The 18,430-nt window shown below is 45.5% G+C and overlaps 1 protein-coding gene across 1 annotated transcript in view; it reads right to left on the reverse strand.

Annotated features, from left to right (window-relative positions):
- DNAH12 (dynein axonemal heavy chain 12) overlaps positions 1-18,430 on the reverse strand; it is a 3,791,933-nt gene that overhangs the window by 3,502,998 nt on the left and 270,505 nt on the right. The window contains exon 5 of the mRNA XM_069643677.1: positions 371-560. Within this exon, the coding sequence (XP_069499778.1) occupies positions 371-560 (190 nt within the window). The remainder of the gene's footprint in view (positions 1-370; positions 561-18,430) is intronic.

An 18,430-nucleotide genomic window follows, 5' to 3' on the forward strand; every position in this document is an offset into this window, starting at 1 on the left:
TCTATTTTTCAGATATCTTTATCTATAGTCTTTTTCAACCTTTGTATTTACAACCTAGGACTGGCAACCAGTTATTTTGCAGTCTTGGGTTAGTGTGGGATGTTGTGACTGCTACATAGAGAAATGTTAACATTGCCAACATATTCTTGCTACTGACAACATACCAACAACTCAGACAAAACAGTGGAGAGATGTCAATGCTACTGGCTAATTGCCATGTCGTGGAGCATTTCGGTATCCCCCCCATATTAAACTTTACACTTTACATCCAATAGCAACAGTGAAATAAAAAAAAGCTTTAAACAGAGGAAATGGATAGTTATGAATCTTTCTGTTCTATTAACGAGGTAAGTCGGTGCTCATCACTCACCCATATATCTCTTCATGCTCTTTTCAAAATCTCTTGTTATCTCCTGAATTAGCTCTTGAAGCAATGCCTCTTTCTTCTTGCCTTCCTTCAGTGATTGGGGCACAAGTGACAGCATAGAGTTCAGCCACTTATCCTGGATGGGTACCACGGGAGTGCTCTCTACACGTTCCTTCATAAAGATGTAATTTAACTGAAAAGACAAATTAAACACTAAAAGTGGGACCACATGCATGAATTTGTTTTAAGAATAAACATACAGTGTGTCAAAGCGGGATGGAAATGTTCATCTGCGTTTACCACTAAAAGCTGGGGATACAATTCAGACATGAAGCCGGGACAATTTCATGTAAACCGAGTAAAGTACAGAAGAGGAACAGACTCAAAGGCCAATTCATTTCGGATCATCCAGATCCTTCTTTGCGGCCAATCTGTTCACATAGAATTACCCAGCCTGACCCGGTAAGGAACCCGAGGCAGGTTTCTAAAAAACACACCAAAACAGAAGTGGAATCCAGTACATACAACATGCAATGCTGGGATATACAGGATACGCGTGTGATGCAGAGCTGCATATGTATGGAGTCTGATTGCAGACGGCGCATACTGCAGTCAAACAGGAGTATAATGGCAGCAAAGGATCAAGTAAATGCCACTGCTGACATATAAATAGAAGGAGATGGTAGCAGCAGAGGTCCTGAGGCAGGAGGTAAACCAAGAGTGGAGCAGAATTATGTTGTAATGTTAATAAACCTCAGCAAAACTAAACATGTTTTGGGAGCTAGCACAACTACCTCAAATAAATGTAACACCCTGTTGGGAAACATAAACCATGTTAGCTCTGACACATATTTGGAACAGGAAATCTCGGTTAGGAAGAGCTATGAGGACCTAATTGATACTAAAGTCAGGAAAGCCCATACATTGATGTTGGTATTAAAGAAGGTCGCTGGTAAAACCGCAGGGTTTAGCCTGAAAGAGATAATACTGGCAAATAAACATAAGCAGAGTTTTATGTCTAGTATAATATACATCTGGAAGCCAGTCTGTGGCACCATGAGACCTGGTTGTGAAGATTGGAGGGCAAATTATCGAGGAGAGTGATGGGGTGTCACACAGCATCCCGATTGAGGCCTTAAGGCTAGGGTTGGGATTAACATAATTCATTGCACACAAGTGTGTTGATAAAGAGAGGGCTATTATGCATCAAGGCCATGACAAACCCTACTTACCCTTGGTTATCATTACTGGTGAAAGTATTCCAACATAATAGTTATACCCTGAGTGCACCATTTTGGAAAGTTAACAAGGTCTACTTTAAGGAAATCAGATGGGTCCCTGAATGGGACAGATGGTTCTTTCTATTGAAAAAAGAATTTGTGACGAAAGGCAAAGAATATGATTGGGTATTGTGGCGGGTCGGTAGAAGGAGGTGGACACCTGAAGGACATTATGAGCATCGTTTAGTACAATAATGATAAACAAAGATAATAATAAGCCTCTCTTTCCCTATTTTTAAAGGGGTTTCCCTGCCTATATAAATAACTCATGGTGCTCGTTATTCATCAGGAAGTCGGAAATGAATATGTCCTCCGTCCAAAACAAATTCTACCTGAACCAACCACTATCTTAACTGAAACTACACTACGATAATGTCTCCCCCTTTCCGGTTTTCTCTTGAGGCAATGTCTCTTCTTAGTTCATAGTTCTCTTCAGTAAGATATCTTCAAATAGTCTCTTACGACCTTCTGGACAAGGTAATGTAGCTCTTTTATAAACATACTTAGGTTTGCTCATTCCTTTTCTCACAGTTATTCCACAAGGCTTTGTATTGCTATTCCTTATACTTTTATCCAGACGTAGGTATCTTTCTGGCTCTTGTAATTCCAACTTCCTTAAGTTGTTTATCCTTTTTCGTAACTTGTCTTTCCTCATTTCCTGGGTTTCCTCAGTTGGACTACTACTTCCTTTATCTGTTTCACTTGATTTCACTTCCCATTCACATTTGGAAACCTCTCTCTCAGGCTCACTCGTTACTCTTGAGATCACGTTAACACAATTCCACTTTAATGGCTTTATATCGAATGTCACATACATTTCAATGGGATGAGTTTCTCTTGGAGCATATTTCTTAATGCCTTCTCTTTCGGGTTTACTCGTTACTCTTGTAATTACATTAACAAGAGTTCTGCTTTAAAGGCTTTATCTTTAGTATCTTGTGTTGTACTGGGATGATTTTCCCTTGCTTTACAGTGATACCCCAGTGGCCTCTTGGTATTCCTGTTACCGCTTTATCTACAGGGGAATGGTTACCGGTTTGCCACACGATCGGGTCCTCTTTTTCTACTCCGTATCTCGTGCTTCTTCTGGTCTTGTCATCATCTCGCACTAGGTCTTCTTCCTCAGTGCTACCGCGTATGACTGCTGTTCGCAGGGCATCTCGTGGACTCCCTTGTTGGGTAGTTTCAGCACTGTTCAACGGGCACACTGTCAACCATGAATTTGTTGTGGTCACACCACCACCGGGATAACGCTTCCCTTCTCCTTCGGTTCCCTCTTCTTGGAAACACCTGGCCTTTCCCTCTGGTGCTCAGGACTCCTACGAAAGACGCGGGTTCCTTGGCTTTGCCTCCTCCAGGCATCACATCATCAGGGGGCTTCCCCTGCTTATGTTCCTCTCTCGCTGGTCGTGCTTCACCTCTCCTCGGCATGCTCTCACTCATCCCAGGGTGCTTGCTCTTCTCTTTCAGCTTTCTCGTCTCTGTTAAATGTACATCTCTCCTTAAAGAGACAGGTCCTCTTTCTCCAACGTTCTTCATATCTGATCATCCCATATATGCCGTTATGGTGGATGCTCTATGGAGTTCCTCAGAGTAATGGGAGTCCTTGTCCCCTAAGGAGGAGTCTCTACCAGTGAGGTCCCACTGGACCAGACCTCTAGGGAGGGTCTTGCGGTGCGGGCTCACCACCCATTGAGGAGAAGTGACGCATACCCTCGATTCGTCACAGTATGCCGTCACCTTCATGTTGCCAAACTGGACAGTTCTATCATGTTCACAAGGCTGGAACACAGGTTCTTAACAACACAGAACTACTTGACCCAGTTTCCATCGCAATGAATCTGCAGAACATTTCTCTTGCTGAGAATGAATAAGCTCCCACCGGTCCAGTCTGCGGTGTGTGGTATGGTGTGGATGCTTCTAAAACATACTGCAGACTGTGTAAATTAAGGGGGTTACCAGAGAGTAACCACCACGTACTAACCTCTTGTGGGTGTGCTTGGGCAATGGTACATGGTAGCTCTGGGGAAATACGTGCACAACATCGAATCCATACGATCAATGGCCTTCGCTAACATTGACTATTAACTTTTGCTTTAAAATTTAGGAGAAATTGCATTGGATTGGCATACACAGATTCTACATAGTAGATAACCTGGAGTTGATGAGGGTAACCCCTGAACCTGAAAGTGTTCCTCAAGTTGGGAGATAGTTACACAGATTGTGCATAGTGGTTTCATGAGGAAAATGCTACAGGTACAGGAAGCAGTAACCAAGTGTTGCATTGATTGCTCAGTTTAAGTTGTTTATGTGCCTGATATGATCCTGCCATACTATGGTTGCATAGCTTCGTCTGATGGGGCATTTCCTGTTAGTATCTCTGTACAGCTGCATTTTGTGGGAATCCTGGTTAAACTGCGTATTTGCACTCATTTTTGCTATATTGCACTGATCGGCACTATTGCACTTTGCTGCACCTTGCACTTTACTGTTTCACTTTGCACAATGTTATATTTTACATGGTTATATGGGTTTTATATCTGTATGAAGAGTTGTAATGCTATTTGCACAGTGCAAGCTATTTTCAGTCATTTGAGGAATTTTAGAAGCAGAAAAAAAAATCTCTCCTTTTTAATAACTATTTATAACTGCAACAATTTTAGGATTTTAATATAATAAAACATGTGTGAAAGGTTACAGCACAGAAGCCATAATGCTGCTATACTGCATATTTACTAAACTGTGAAATATTGATCCAATAATGATAATGAAATTGGTAAGAGTCACCCATTTTCTGATTTTTTATACTGGTTTTCAAAGCTTTGTTTTAATGTTTTGCCATAATGTGTAGTCATTAATGCATTGTCTGAAAGGTTTATTTAAACTGTATCGCTCTAAATAAATAAATAAATAAATAAATGCTGTTGTGACAACAGAGGAAAAGAGGGAGCAGGTACAATCTGGAGTAGATTGGAAACATGTAGTAACAGAAGCGTAGAAGAAGGAGGCGATTGCAGCCGGAGGGAGGCAGTAACACCAGAGTGGAGTGAGCAGAGAGATTTGTGGCAGTCCAGGAGGAGGTAGAACGAGTGTGCAGAACACCAGAGTCTGGAATTGAGACAGAACCAGTTGTAACATCAAGGTAAAGTGGTAGAGAGAAGGTGAGGTAGAGGAAAAGGAAGTTGAGGGGAGAAGACAGACTGTGAGGACGTTCAGAGTCTGGCAAGGGAGGTTGGCCCCATGAAGAGCCAGATAGTTGGTGAAGTAACAAGACTGGCCCAGGGAGAGTATGGCCAGTATAGAGAAGAGAAGGACAAAGTCTCTAAGGGTTGTTCACCTTGCAGAGAAGACCCCTTTCTAGCACTCCCTGCCAGCTATAACCAATGTCCTGGCTGCTCAGGTCTTTTGCAAACTAGAGTAGTCCATGGGTGCCGGACGCTGGAAAAGGATTAATTACTTACCTGTACGTGTAGAATTTGTGGGAGGAGGGGGTGGGCCCTAGGTACATTAAGCCAAAGCGGGTCAACCGCCTGAGGAACAAGTGCACGTTTTGTATGTAAAGCAAGTTTATTGTACAATCGTCCAGGTAGCAGTTAGATGACACTGTGGAGGCAAACTAACCAAAGTCTGAACGAACCACATCAGTTGATACATTATATACAATTTTGCAACAGTTAAAACACTCCCATCTCTCTCCAATCCCTACATTCTCATTGGTAGCCATTATCTTAGCTATCATCTCCAGCTCAAGTGCAAAATACACCTCGTTTTAGGATTTGTCTGTTGTAGATCGTGACATCATCAAACAGTTAAACATTTGTGTGCAAACATAACTCATTACTAGTAACAACTGGCCTAAGCCCTTTAACCTTAAGTGTGATTGCACATATTCTGCAAGGATACTTTAGCGATATGAGGAAAAGCTGAGCAAACAGGTTCCCTTTGAACTATCAATGGCTATCTCATCCAACCCGGATTACTGGCCCCATTGACATTCTAATTTATACACTCCCAGGCATTTAAGAGACTACATCTGCTTTCTGTGATACTATCAGGTCACAAAACCATGGCTGGCTCGTTTAGCTGAGCTGACCATCGCTAAGGTCGTAGTTACTTATTTGCCCATCCTCTGGCCCTTAAACTCAAAGTCACTTTAAAATGTATTTTGCAAACCCCCTGACTGCCGTGTTTTAATCCATTTGAAAAAAGAAACCCACTATATTTCGATGTATGAATTCCCTGTGTATGTGCATCAGTGTGCATGCATGTTTAATAACTGTCATACTCGCTTCACACAGTGGGTTCTCTAGAACCCGTCCTCTTCCTTGTACGCACATTATGGAACGCTCCTTGTTGCTCGGTTTCTAGACACTTCATAGCGCACCATGTTTGAATCATGTTCTTACATTTCATTTGAAGATTTTGGCATTTTATCTTTCTACGCGTGTGCAGGTCTAATATGTATCAACTTAAACACAAAGTAACACGTGAGTACTAAAGTAACAAATCCCATCCATAATTAACTACATTGAATACATATGAAATAACAACATCGCGTTCAGTTCGCCGCACCCCCAGTCATCAAAATGGCACGCTCAACATGAAACCATTGTGCTCACGGGGACCTTTCCTGACCACCCCAACAAGGCCCAGTATTCATGGGCGTAGGACATGGGGGGTACAGGGGGGACACATTCCCCCCCACAATTGTAAGTGGGGGGGATGTAATGTCATTTATCCCCCCCAGAATATGTTTGGTGTGTCATAGAGGGATCTGTTTTTGAAGTGGGGGAGGGGCGGCGTACTATGTAAGCAGCCCTCTCCCCCCAACCCTCAAAGCATGGGGGCAATACCCTGGGGGCAGATGGGTGAACATCTGCCCCTAGGGAAGGGGGCAAACAAAAAAAATATATATATTTTTTAAATGTAGTTTTGGGTGGGTGCGGGTGGTGCCACTAGCCACTGGGGATTTTTGCAAGGGGGTGGACCTCTTCCCCCCCCCACCCTAAGTGGATGTGGCACCTATGTAGCCCTCCCAGAGAGCAGATTTCTGCCCCTAGGAAGGGGTACATGAGATACCCTCCATCCATTTGGGGTGGGGGGAGAGGCCATTGCAAATATTGGCAGATCTGGCCCCCAAGCCTGGGGCAGTACGTTTTGCCCCCACTGGGGGCAGATGGCCACACACATGTGCCCATCTGCCCCTAGGAAAGGGGCAAAACAAAAATAAAACAAATAACTTGTTTTGGGTGGGTGTGGGGGGCCACTGAACCATCATGGATGTTATTAGTGGAAAGGGGGTTGCCCTCTCCCCCCACCCCAAATGGATGGGGGGCATCTCATGTAGCCCTCCCTGGGGGCAGATTGCTATATTGGGATTATCAGTGGGTTAGCCTTTTCCTTTTGCGCCCAGGTAGGTGCACCCACACATATGAGGTACCGTTTCCATCTGGACACCCGTGGGAATGCGGGAAGGTAAGACATCTGTTGTTGGCGCCGTGTTTCGGTGGGTGGGCAGAGGGAAATGTCTCTGAAATTTGTTGGAAAAACACAATTTTCAGACATTTCACTCTGGACACCCATCGAAACACGCCACCAACAACAGATGTCTTACCTTCCCGCATTCCCACGGGTGTCCCAACAAAAACAGTACCTCACATGTGTGGGTGCACCTACCTGGACGCAAAGGGAAAAGGCTAACCCACTGGTAACCCCAAGCCGTTCGGCAGAGCAGATTTTGCTCATGTGGACAACATACAGATTTGGGCCTGTGGTGTCGAAGCCACCAAGGAAAACAGGGAACCTCATGCATTTCCGAAAAGAGGACACCTGTGGGAATCCACAGAGGTCTAAAACTGGTGCGAATCGCCCCATAATTTATTACCCACAATCCCCGGCAAAGTCAGAAACGTTATGACCGCCTACATTAGGGAAAAAAAGGGGCCAAATTTGGCCGAGATATCTTATGTAACAAAAAAGTTACAAGGGATTGAATGGCGACATACCGAAATCACCAAAAAAGGCCTTGGCAGAAATACCCATGGCAGTTAAGGGGTTAAGATGGTAAAGCCTCAGAAGGGATATCCTTTGTAAGGTAGCTCAGTGAGTTAATGCTCCAAATGCAGATTGTACACAGGAATATGTAACACCTGTGTTCAGCACCAGCCTTAATCTTCCGGTGGGATAATATGCGGAGTGAATGCATTCAGCTTCCGATGCAACACAGCATTTTTCAGGTCAATTGGTTCAGAAAATGTGGTGGAAAACACTATTACTGTCGCTTTTTGTAATTGGCCGGATTTCCGTGCATTTTCTGGGTGGAGTTCGGGAGCAGAGTGGACACACCAGGACCCCCTGTATTTCCTGCTCCACCAGACAAATGCAGCCTTACTGCCAGCATGGATCCACATGCTGGAAATAAGGAAAGGGATTCCTCTGGGATCTCCTTGGAAATTAAACCTGGTAAAAGCGGGCGGAGTCCAGAGGAAGCCATTGTCAATTCCGCCAATAATCGCTAATTGTGCTAGGTATTTACACTCTTCCACAGTGGAAAAGCAATGTGATTTCACCTGCCTTTTACACTAAAATCTTCAATTTTGTGGCGGAAAAGTAGAAACTTGTGCCAATGGAAGTGGTCCACTCCATGCAGTTTACTTTGCGCCTTGATGCTTGTGGGTTTTGCGTGATGCTACACATGTAATAAATAAATACATTTAACCTGACCCCAGATAAATGGCAATTTGTGATCAGAATGAGTGGGCATGGCATGTCGCTGATAAGAGGGTGTGATTCTTGAGTGTGTTGGCAAATTCCCTTAATTGCCATCTCACATTAAACAGGTGCTTAAACCCATCAGTGTGGATTGCGCAATAATAATTCGACAGAGGTATTTCAAATGGCCAATTTAGCTCTTTGGGTGTCATTGACAAAGTGGGAGAATGTTGCCCAGAATATGTCACTTTCTCTGTGGAATGAATTGTGCCCACCCCGAGGAAGAAGTGTGAAAAACCCACAAGGGCACCTTGCCCTACTCTTTCTGTGTGTTTCTTCCCCACAGGGCGACAGATGCCGACTCAGACATGGGTAAGTCTCAGGTGGCAAGCCTTGTACCCTAGTTGATGTGGCAAAGGATTCCAGACTTCCGAGGCTGATAACATTAGTAGCATTGAGTTACAGGCCATCTGACAGGTATGTGTGATAAAGTTGCAAAGCAGTGCTGTTAGTGGGCTAAAGCAGGAGGCAATGTCTGCCCACCGTCAAAGGGTATGTAAGACCAAAAGTAATAGGCCCCTCACCCCATCATGGCTGTAAGGGCCCGCTCCAAACCAGGGCAAGAATGCCCTCCAATCATCCATGCCCACGAGTAGGGTACCCCTCGTGCTCCAGGAACCCTGTTGAGCAACCTCTGTGCTTTCCAGGTGATACGAACATTATTTTAAGCCAGAAGTCTAAAAGGTAATCGCTTAATTGCAGCTGGAAATTAGCTCCTGGCGTAATCAAAATGTCTTAACCAAGTGTGACATCATCCCCTTCATTTATAAGCAATATGTGTGTTCTTGCCTTTCTTCATCCACTGAATTACTGTTAAAAACAAAGGCAAGAGTTGTGTCTGTTGTGTAGGCATAAGGAAGGCAGTTGCCAGCCTCTGGCATAATATGCCCATGTTCTTCCAATATTGGCTAGCTGTTACCCTCTTATGGCCAGGTAGAACCATTATGGCAGCGACTGGCAAATGCCTTTCCCCGGCAGACAGTAAAGCGGAAATAAGAGGCCAATTCAAGACACGGAACAAATAGCAGTTAAGACAGACTGCAGCTGCCATTGCTGTGTTAAGGAGAATATGCTGAGTGTTCAAGCAAGGAGGTATGTATTAAGCAAGCAAGCAGTGAGACAAGGGAGAGGCAAAGAAAGGCCAGAGGGGCTCTTTGAATAGTGTAACAGGGCAGAGGACCCATGCTCTGCTGTCCTAGTAACATATGAGAGAATCAAATGGATCAGGCTTTGCAGCAAATGTTAAACGAGAAAGGAACAGAGTCCAGCTCTGCATTCAGAATAACAAAGGCAAAGAAAGGCTAGGCTCTAAAGCCAGCATGAGATGGAATAAGAGGGACCAGACTCACCATGAGAGGCTGGCCCGGCCCTCACAGGAGCACTAGAGGGGGGGGGCAGCCCACATAGCGGGCTGCCCCTCTGGCCACCCCCCTGGGTCCACATACACCCCACTTACTAGGCATCCCCGGGTCTGACGCATTCGGCCGCGGACCTGGGGAGTGCTTATAAGGGGTGGGCTTGCAATCGCTCATCGTCCTTATTTGCTGTACCCCCCCAACCCCTGGAGGACAGTCAAAGCAGCAACATCACACACCTGGTCCCTCTACTCCCATAACAGGGCTTTCTCAGAGGTACAAACAAGATTTCCTCTTTCTTTGAAACCCCCATCCTTCCATTCCAAGAGACACACATGTCTCCTTGCCCCACACAAAAAAGTAGCAACTTGCAGTTGGTAGAAAAGGCAGCAACTCCTTTATTTGGCAGGAATCTGCTTACGGGTGATCTGCCTCTTAACGAGCTGGCGTCCTAGCTGTGGCCAACTGGAAGTAATTGTTATTTCCTCTGTTTTACCATGAGCTCATAGTCAGATGACAAATCCAGAAATGCAACATATAAAAAATCCAGAAATGCAACATATAAAGACATGTTCTTTGCTGCTGCATCCTTTAATTGTATTCTGTTTTCTTCTTTTCTCTTGTTTTATACAGTGATGATATTTGTAATTTAATACGTACTGCTATTTTAATTTTAATGTTGTGAAAAGTCGAGTTCTTTGACTAAAACACAATAAATAAAGAAAGCAAAGTCCCCAAGGTGTCCCCTGTCCCCCCCAGATTTTATGTGTCTCCTACGCCCCTGCCAGTATTGATAGTTTTCATAGATGCATACACTTTTGAATAATTCCCACTCTGACTGGAAACCCCCGTAAAACCCTTTTGCATTTAAATCTAATGCAATTGACTTCCATCCTGTTTTAGCAGGCTACTGCTACTTAAAGCCAGGTCCTTGTGACACACCCGTGCTGCCAGCCCACATTACAAAACCTACTTTTTTTCGATTCTTGTTGTACGTTCAAATAGGAACAAACAATAAACCTCAGCCCCCTTTGGAGGAAACCGGATGTATGTGTCCCTGCAAAAGACACCAATTTTGAGGATCTACACTTATAGTTAAGTAACTTAACCAGCCACATTATTGTGTCTTTTATAAATACACACAATTTAGACTCCAAAGTACTAAGCTGTCAAGGAAGCAATGCATGCACATTAAGACATAGTACACCGAAACACAATGGGCCTGATTGAGAGTACAGCAGTGCAGGATAAAATTGTGGTAATGCAGTTGTAACTGTTACCATTGCATTACTGCCGTATTACTGCACCGCTGTACTGCAACATTGGTGATAACGTGGAGGATTTTACTCCAGAAAAATGCTGGAGGTAAAACCTCCACCTTACTGTCAAAAATTGCAAAATCAGGGAAATTACCGCCAGGTTTAATTTTGCTGAAATTCCCATGAGTCCTACGGACTACAAAACATTGGGACTTACGCCATCTACCACAACTTGCAAGTGGCGATAACTTGCATTCCACATGCAAGTGGCGATAACAGTAATTCCGTTTGCCAGTATTTCGGTGATTTACCACCAAAATAATGCCAGACCCAATGTAATAATTGCTCCCATACCTGGGATGACGGGAAGGAAGCCTCTCATCGAAATAGGTTTCTCAGCACTGCCTGGCCGACCTGTGCATCTTGCCAAGCTGCAGAGTCAAAACAACAGTGCCGGCTGAAGATGATGTGACTAATCAGGGGGGATCCAACCGTTTCGAGGCTAGCGAGGTGAGCCCGCTAAGCAAAACCCTCCCTAGGAGTTTTGGAAAGCAGGGCCTCACTCGGAGTGACTCCCCACCAACAGGGGCTTCCATTCAGGCAAGGGACTCCCTACAACTGAGACATTGAGGCTCATTACGAGTCCGGCGATAAACGTGCTGGTATTACTGGCGGGATGCTGCCAGACCTGTAAATATTTGCCGGCACCGGGCTTGCCGGTAACACCCAGGTATTACAACTTCGGCCATCTGGAATGTCAGGCGCCAGTAAATTGTTATTCCCCAGTCCCCAGGACTCCATGGGAATGGGGACCACGGAAGCACCGGCACAGTTATTAATGGTGCCGGTGCTTCCGTGACAGTCTGCCTACTGTGGCTGCTGTGTCCGGTGTTAGGGAGAACTCTCTCTTTAGGCTGAATTTCCTAACCTAGTGAGTCCCCCAGCAGCTTTGCTGGATTTCTGGAGTTTGTTTTTTTCCTCCTGCCAAGAGTGAGACTCTTTTTCTCCCACTCTTGGACATGATTTATGGTATTCCTTTGACTAGTAATGTGTTTTATGGGCTATGGGGTCCTTTACTCCATAGGGTCTCATGTGTTTTCCCTATGTGTGTTACACAGCACCCTCCGTGCAGTAACACAGGGGTGTCATAGTGACACCCCACCATAGACTCCATACCCTGGGACTGACTACTGTCTCCCAGGGCATGTAAAGTCACCATTGGCTTTACTAGTCCCAAATTATTAACAGAAACCAGTACAAACCATCATATTGTGGACATACTGGTCGGGGCAATTCGATTGCCCCGAGGTCTGTTAGTCGAGGGGGCACGTCTCCGTCCCCCCTGATCGAGTTTTGGCTGGTGGCAGTGGAAACTACTTTTTATATTCGACCGCAATATTTTCCTATGGGATTTTCCCATTGTTCGAGGCTACCAACGTTAGTTATTTAATTCTCATAACCTCAAACATACCGCCGGTTTATTTAATTAATAATAATTCTCCGGTTGGTATTTTTTGCCAAGACTCTATTCTAAAATGGCGCTTGTGTTCTCTTCTGCGACTCCAACCCAAGTCGAGCCCTTTGTTCCACTTTTTGGCGGGCTTCTCCACAGAAGCCTCCAAAAGTGGTGCCACTCTGTCTGGGTACCACATGGAGTGTGGGAGGGGGTTTAGGCACCCTGGACTGAGTTACCTTGGTAACTCAAGTCGCACTCTTGTGTGAATGGCCCAAGTGGTGAGCCGGCCGGCTCACCACTTAGCATGTTTGATTGACAGCTAGGCTGACTTTTCTGCATAAAAGCAGGGCTTTGGGGACTGGAACTTCAGAAGTCCCCACAGGAGCTGAGAATCCGACGAGGGTGAAGCTGAGCCGACCTACCACGACGACACCACCGGTGGAGCCCTGCGGAACCAACTCACCACTTCCCGACGACAGTGAAGATCTCCTGGCTGGAGAGGCTTCTTCCCCTGACTGGTGGGCACAACCAGTTTACCTTTCCTTCTCCGCACCCCAGCCCGGTTTGTGGTCGAACTGCCCGTGCCAAGCACCCCGGCGGCCGGATAGCCACTCACCACTGAACCGCGAATCACCGGACCGCTCTTTGTACCTGAGAAACTCCGCGGCTGGTTTCTTCCCTGGCAATGCAACAGACTCCTGTCTTCCTCCACGACGAGATCCTCTCTTTCCCCAGACGAAGCACCGACTTGCATCCGCTGCCAGGAACGCTGGAGCGTTCTCACCACTTTAAGGTACTGAGTCCGCCAGGCCCCCCTTTCTAAAGATTGCTCCAAGGTAATAATAACCCCTTAACCTTCTGGACTGGGCTGGCCGCCTTGACCCTCTAACTGGTCCCTTTCGTTGGTCCAACTCCTTTTTTTGAACCTTTACAAGACTTTCGTGCACTGCAACCATGTGACCTTGAACACATTTCGTTTGGATCCTCTGTGGGTCCGGCCTCTTGAACTCTAACTTCACGGTTTTACTTTGCCTTTCTCTCTTGTCATGTTCTGGTAAAAGTGTCGGGATCTGTTTCAACTTTTTCTCTTGTATTCTCTCCCTTTTTAAAACGAACTATTAGAGTGCCATCTACGTTAAGCGCTCACCGCTGTCTGAAAATAAGTGGAGCTTTACTTAAGACTTGACTAATATTCTTTTAAGGGAGTGTATATCTCTTACTGACCGTGTTTTTGAATTGCTTACAGTGCCTGTGTGTTTTTCTAGATGTGGTTTTAAATAAATAATTATATCTCTTTTACACCAAGCCCTGGTCAGTGTTTACTTGTTCTACTGTGTTCTCTTGACCTATTGTGAATACTGTGTATACTGCCTAACTCTTCTTGAGGGAAGTCTGACTGCTCAGCCACAGCTACCAAGTGAATCTGTGTGGTACAGACTGCTACCAAGTGGGTTTACTGCCAAACACCTGTAGTCCTAAATCTTTTGCAGTAATCCGGCAGGGTCCGACCTGTCAGCCACAGCGGCTCCAGCAGGCAGACTCGTAGTATGCCAGTCTGGAAACAACGGTGCTGGTAAGCTTACCGGCACCGATGTTTCCGGATCGGCAAACTTGCAATGAGGCCCATTGTCTGCATATATGGGAAAACCAGAAGTGGACCCGACTGTCTGCTGTGAAACTCCAAATAATGTAAAAAGTGCCTTTGAACATTTGCCTCAAGACAATGTTGGCCTCTCAATGGGCTTGACAGTTAAACACACCCCTTGGGTACCTGCTAGCAACAATAAAAGGACTTCCCCCTTGAATGAACGAGCCTCTGACATACCGACGTCATTGAGAGCCGGCTGTGGCATGGAGAAGGTCCCTGGAAGGAAGTCTACAGAGAGACCAAGGGAGAAACAGAGAATGAAAAACAGGGCCGACGAGGCACAGGTGCTGTGGAGAGTCAGTGAGGCCGAGCAGAGGCAGCCCAGAGGGAAGGCATGATCATGCGAAGGACATAGTGGGCCTGGAGCCCAGGAAACAACGCCGAACACGGCGAGCGAGAGAGGATCAAGTCCCCCGCTTGCACTACATGAATCCAGTGAGAGAGCAACACACCAGCGAGCAAACAAACACCTGCTACGGAGAAGGTACGTGGTTGCTTACAGTAATGGGGGGCACAGAGAACAGACAGTGAGAATCGGAGAAGGAACAAGTAGTCTAGATCCCTATGAGGGGCAACCAGGTCCAGAGAGGGAGACGGACATAATAAGAGTGGCCACGGGAGCCCTAAACATCTGAGCCTTGGAATCAGTCAAACATCTGAAAGCCACACACAAACACCAATAGAAAGATATACTAGGAGGAGATACACATCTCCCTATTCAAAAGAAACTGGGAACAAGAGAACCAAAGGAGCCACGAGGACCCTATAAAGCAAGTAAGGAATCATCCCAAGGGGAAACCAGAATCAAGCAACACTGCAATCTCGTGGGGAGAGACCAACGTAGTTGGTGGAGGAGGATTAAAGAAATATCCCTTTAACTGTGACCATTGAGAGAATTTAATTTTTTTGGAACTTGAGAGTTTGAGCAAGATGGACAAGGTCTGATAAATTCAGGAGATGGACACAAACTCATGAACTCAGGAGACCTATGTGATATTAAATAATTGTCGGAACTGAAACTAGGAGAGATTTCTGGAAACAATTAGACAGCAGAGTAAAGAACACTGGGTGCAACCTATATTGCCCCCTTTACCTTAGAGGTTGTTTTTCTAAGTCGTAGGGCCAGGTTATAGTTAGGATTTGGACACAGGACGTTTATTATTTTGACTAATTTTGACCAGCACCTTTAGTTTAGTTTGTTAGGTAGGGAGGTTCCCTATTAGCAATAGGGTCAGTAAGGCATTTTATTTCATTTAAAAAAACTTGTGTAGTAAAAGTATTTCTTCTGGTCCAAGGGGGTCATTACAAGGTTGGAGGTAGCCATGGTGCTATTAGCGCCATGGCTACCCCCTTACCGCATACCAGGACTGGGTTCCCTGAATGGGGAATGACCGGGTCATTCCAACCTTGGAGGACCCGGTATTTCCCCATTCAGGGAACCCATCCCCATTCGAGCCCCCATAGGGCTCAATGGGAATGGGGACCATGCTAACAACGGGCCCGTTATTAACGGGCCCGTTGTTAGCATGCTGGTCCTTTAGCGGCTCCCACTAAGGGCGCCTGGTAAAACCAGCCGCCCTTAGCGGGACCCGCTAAAGGACCTTGTAATGCGGCGGTAAGGGGTTAACGGCACCGGCACCCTTACCGGCGCTGTTAACTTACCGCCAACCTTGGAATGAGGCCCCAAGTCTTTCTTCAGGTATGCTACAAATGGTGTCAGAGTGGGATCGGTACCACCTGATACAAGGGTGGGACCCATGCTAGTTCAACGCTTTTATTATTATTATGGTATTTTTTTAGTGCTGACCTAGCTTCAAGAGGCAACAGAGTGCTTTACAGTGGTATACAACAATACAGATACATAACAGCACGCTTTACAGAGGTATACACCAGTACAGATGCATAATGGAGCGCTTTCAAGAGGTAACAAAGAACAGATATACAGAGGGGGTGGGGTACAGAGGGGCTCAGAGGAAGGGTACAGCAGTACCGTGTGGCGGGGAGGAAAGGGCGGGCGGCATCTAACAAGTCAAGTGGCGCAAGGCACAATGTGATGGCCTAGTTGCTGAGGCAGAGAGATTCCTTGAAGAGGTGGGTCTGGAGTACTTTTCTGAATTGTAGGAGGATGGGGGCGAATCCGATGCTGATGGGTAGGAGGTTGCATATTCTTGGGGCATAGGCTTACGGTCAAATGCCAAAATTGGCTACCACCCCAGTCAATGGGATTTGACTTATTCAGCACTGAGAAAGTACATAGCCCCTCAAATGAAAGACGCCTAATACCGATGGGTATTAGTGTTTCCCTTCCCACAGGAGCGTATATTCACCTGGCCACCAAATCTGGCCTCGCCTAGCGATATTCCCTGGATGTAGTAGCAGGAGTAGTAGATCCTGATTATCGAGGGGAAATCAAAGTTATCTTACACAATCATGGGCCAGACCCCTATGAAACTAAAATGTGAGATGCAATAGCTCAGTGTATATTAGAACAAGCCTCAACTCTTATCCCTCAAGAGGTTGAGGAATTAACAGAGACTCTCTGAGGATCCTTAAGATTCTGAGAGGTTGACCAGCCCGTGAAAACTCCACCGACCCCGAGTCCAAGGGTGTCATCCCCCTACCTGACTTAGCTTTTGCTTAAAGGAATGACCCTGTCTTTCCAAAGCCTATGAAAGTCATTTCAGAAGAACAGGGTCGCAGCCAGGCAAGAACCTTCTTTTTTATTACAAAAGGTTTATAATAAGAGGGGATACAGAGAGATATGGCCTGCCCAGAATTCAACTGGTAGTCCCCAGAAGTCACCAGAGGATAGTGTTAGAGCTAGCCCATTCCCACCTAACAGCCACTCACCAGGGGATTTGGAAGACTCAGAGTCAAGTGGTTCCTCGATTCTTTGTCCTCGAATAGTCATAAATTTAAGATTGTGTGTAGCTGCTTGTAATAGATGTCAAAAAATGGCAGTCATTCCAGTACCCTGTGCCCCATTACAACCACTTCCCATTATCAAAGTCCTCTTCTCCCGGACTGTGATGGATATTATAGGGCCACTAAAACCATCTGGGAAATAAGTTCCTTCTAGTTATAGTGGCTTATGCTACTTGGTATACCTAGGAGTTTCCACTAAGGAACAACATGAGCCAGCAGATCCTAAAACAATTGCTACTATCTCTTTCCTGAGTGCGATTCCCCAACAAGATTCTTATGGATCAGGGAACCACCTTTATGTCTAAAATCTTGCAGGAGGTGAAGGAAACATTAAGAACCTTGGTTTATCACCCCAAGAACTTGTGGAGAGATTTAATCAATCTCTTAAGCAAATCCTCCACAAGTTAGTGGAAACCGATGTCCGTAATAGGGATGTCATGATTCCCTGGACTCTTTTTGCTGTTAGAAAAACACCTAAGGCCTCCTTGTGATACTCCCCATTCAAACCGTTATATGGAAGGGACCCACAATATATTTTAGACATGCTCAAGGTAACCGGGGGAGAAAGAGAAGAGACTACATTACCCATTTCTCAGACAACCCAGAAACATAAGACACACAGGAACATCAAACGGCCCCACATGACAAGCAAGCCGTGACCCGTTTCTTTGCCATAGGGGACGCCGTACTAGTCGTGTTACTGAACTCAGAAAACAAAATAATATCTAAGTGGTATGGCCCTATGACATCTTAGAAAAAAGGGCTCCCACAATTATGTAATTGCCCAACCCAACTTCAAACAAAAGACCCACATTTATCATGTTACTATGCTCCAGGAGTGGAAAGTGTACCCTTTTGAGAATTCCAAAGTTACCATGGCTTCTCTCTTAACTGACCAAGAACAAGAAGTTCAGTTAGTACCCTAAAATCTGCCCTGCAATCAGCAGGAAGATCGTTATGATCTACTAGCTCAATTTCCAGTGGTCTTCTCCACGGAACCGTGTCAGGTATGCAATTCTTCTCACTGAGCCGCACCCCACCGGGACAATCTTAAAACCTTACTGCATCCCAGAAGCCCGAAGAAAGATAAAAGGAGAACTTGCATGCATGCTGGAGGTAGATCTAACTGAACCATCTGAGAGTCCCTGGTCCTCCCCCCGTAGTCCAGATAGCGAAACCCAGGTTCTGTATTGACTTTAGAAAACTCAATTTCATCTAAAGTTTTGATAATGATCCTGTGCCAAGGATAGACAAGCTATACATCACTACTCTGGACTCAACTAAAACTTATTTGCAGGTCCCCCTGAATCTAGATGACTGAGAGAAAACTGCCTTCTCTAATCCCCAGGTTCACTTCCAATTTAAAGGA

The sequence above is a fragment of the Ambystoma mexicanum genome, chromosome 2p (genome assembly GCF_040938575.1).
Source record: "Ambystoma mexicanum isolate Mex_15411 chromosome 2p, UKY_AmexF1_1, whole genome shotgun sequence".
NCBI lineage: Eukaryota > Metazoa > Chordata > Amphibia > Caudata > Ambystomatidae > Ambystoma > Ambystoma mexicanum.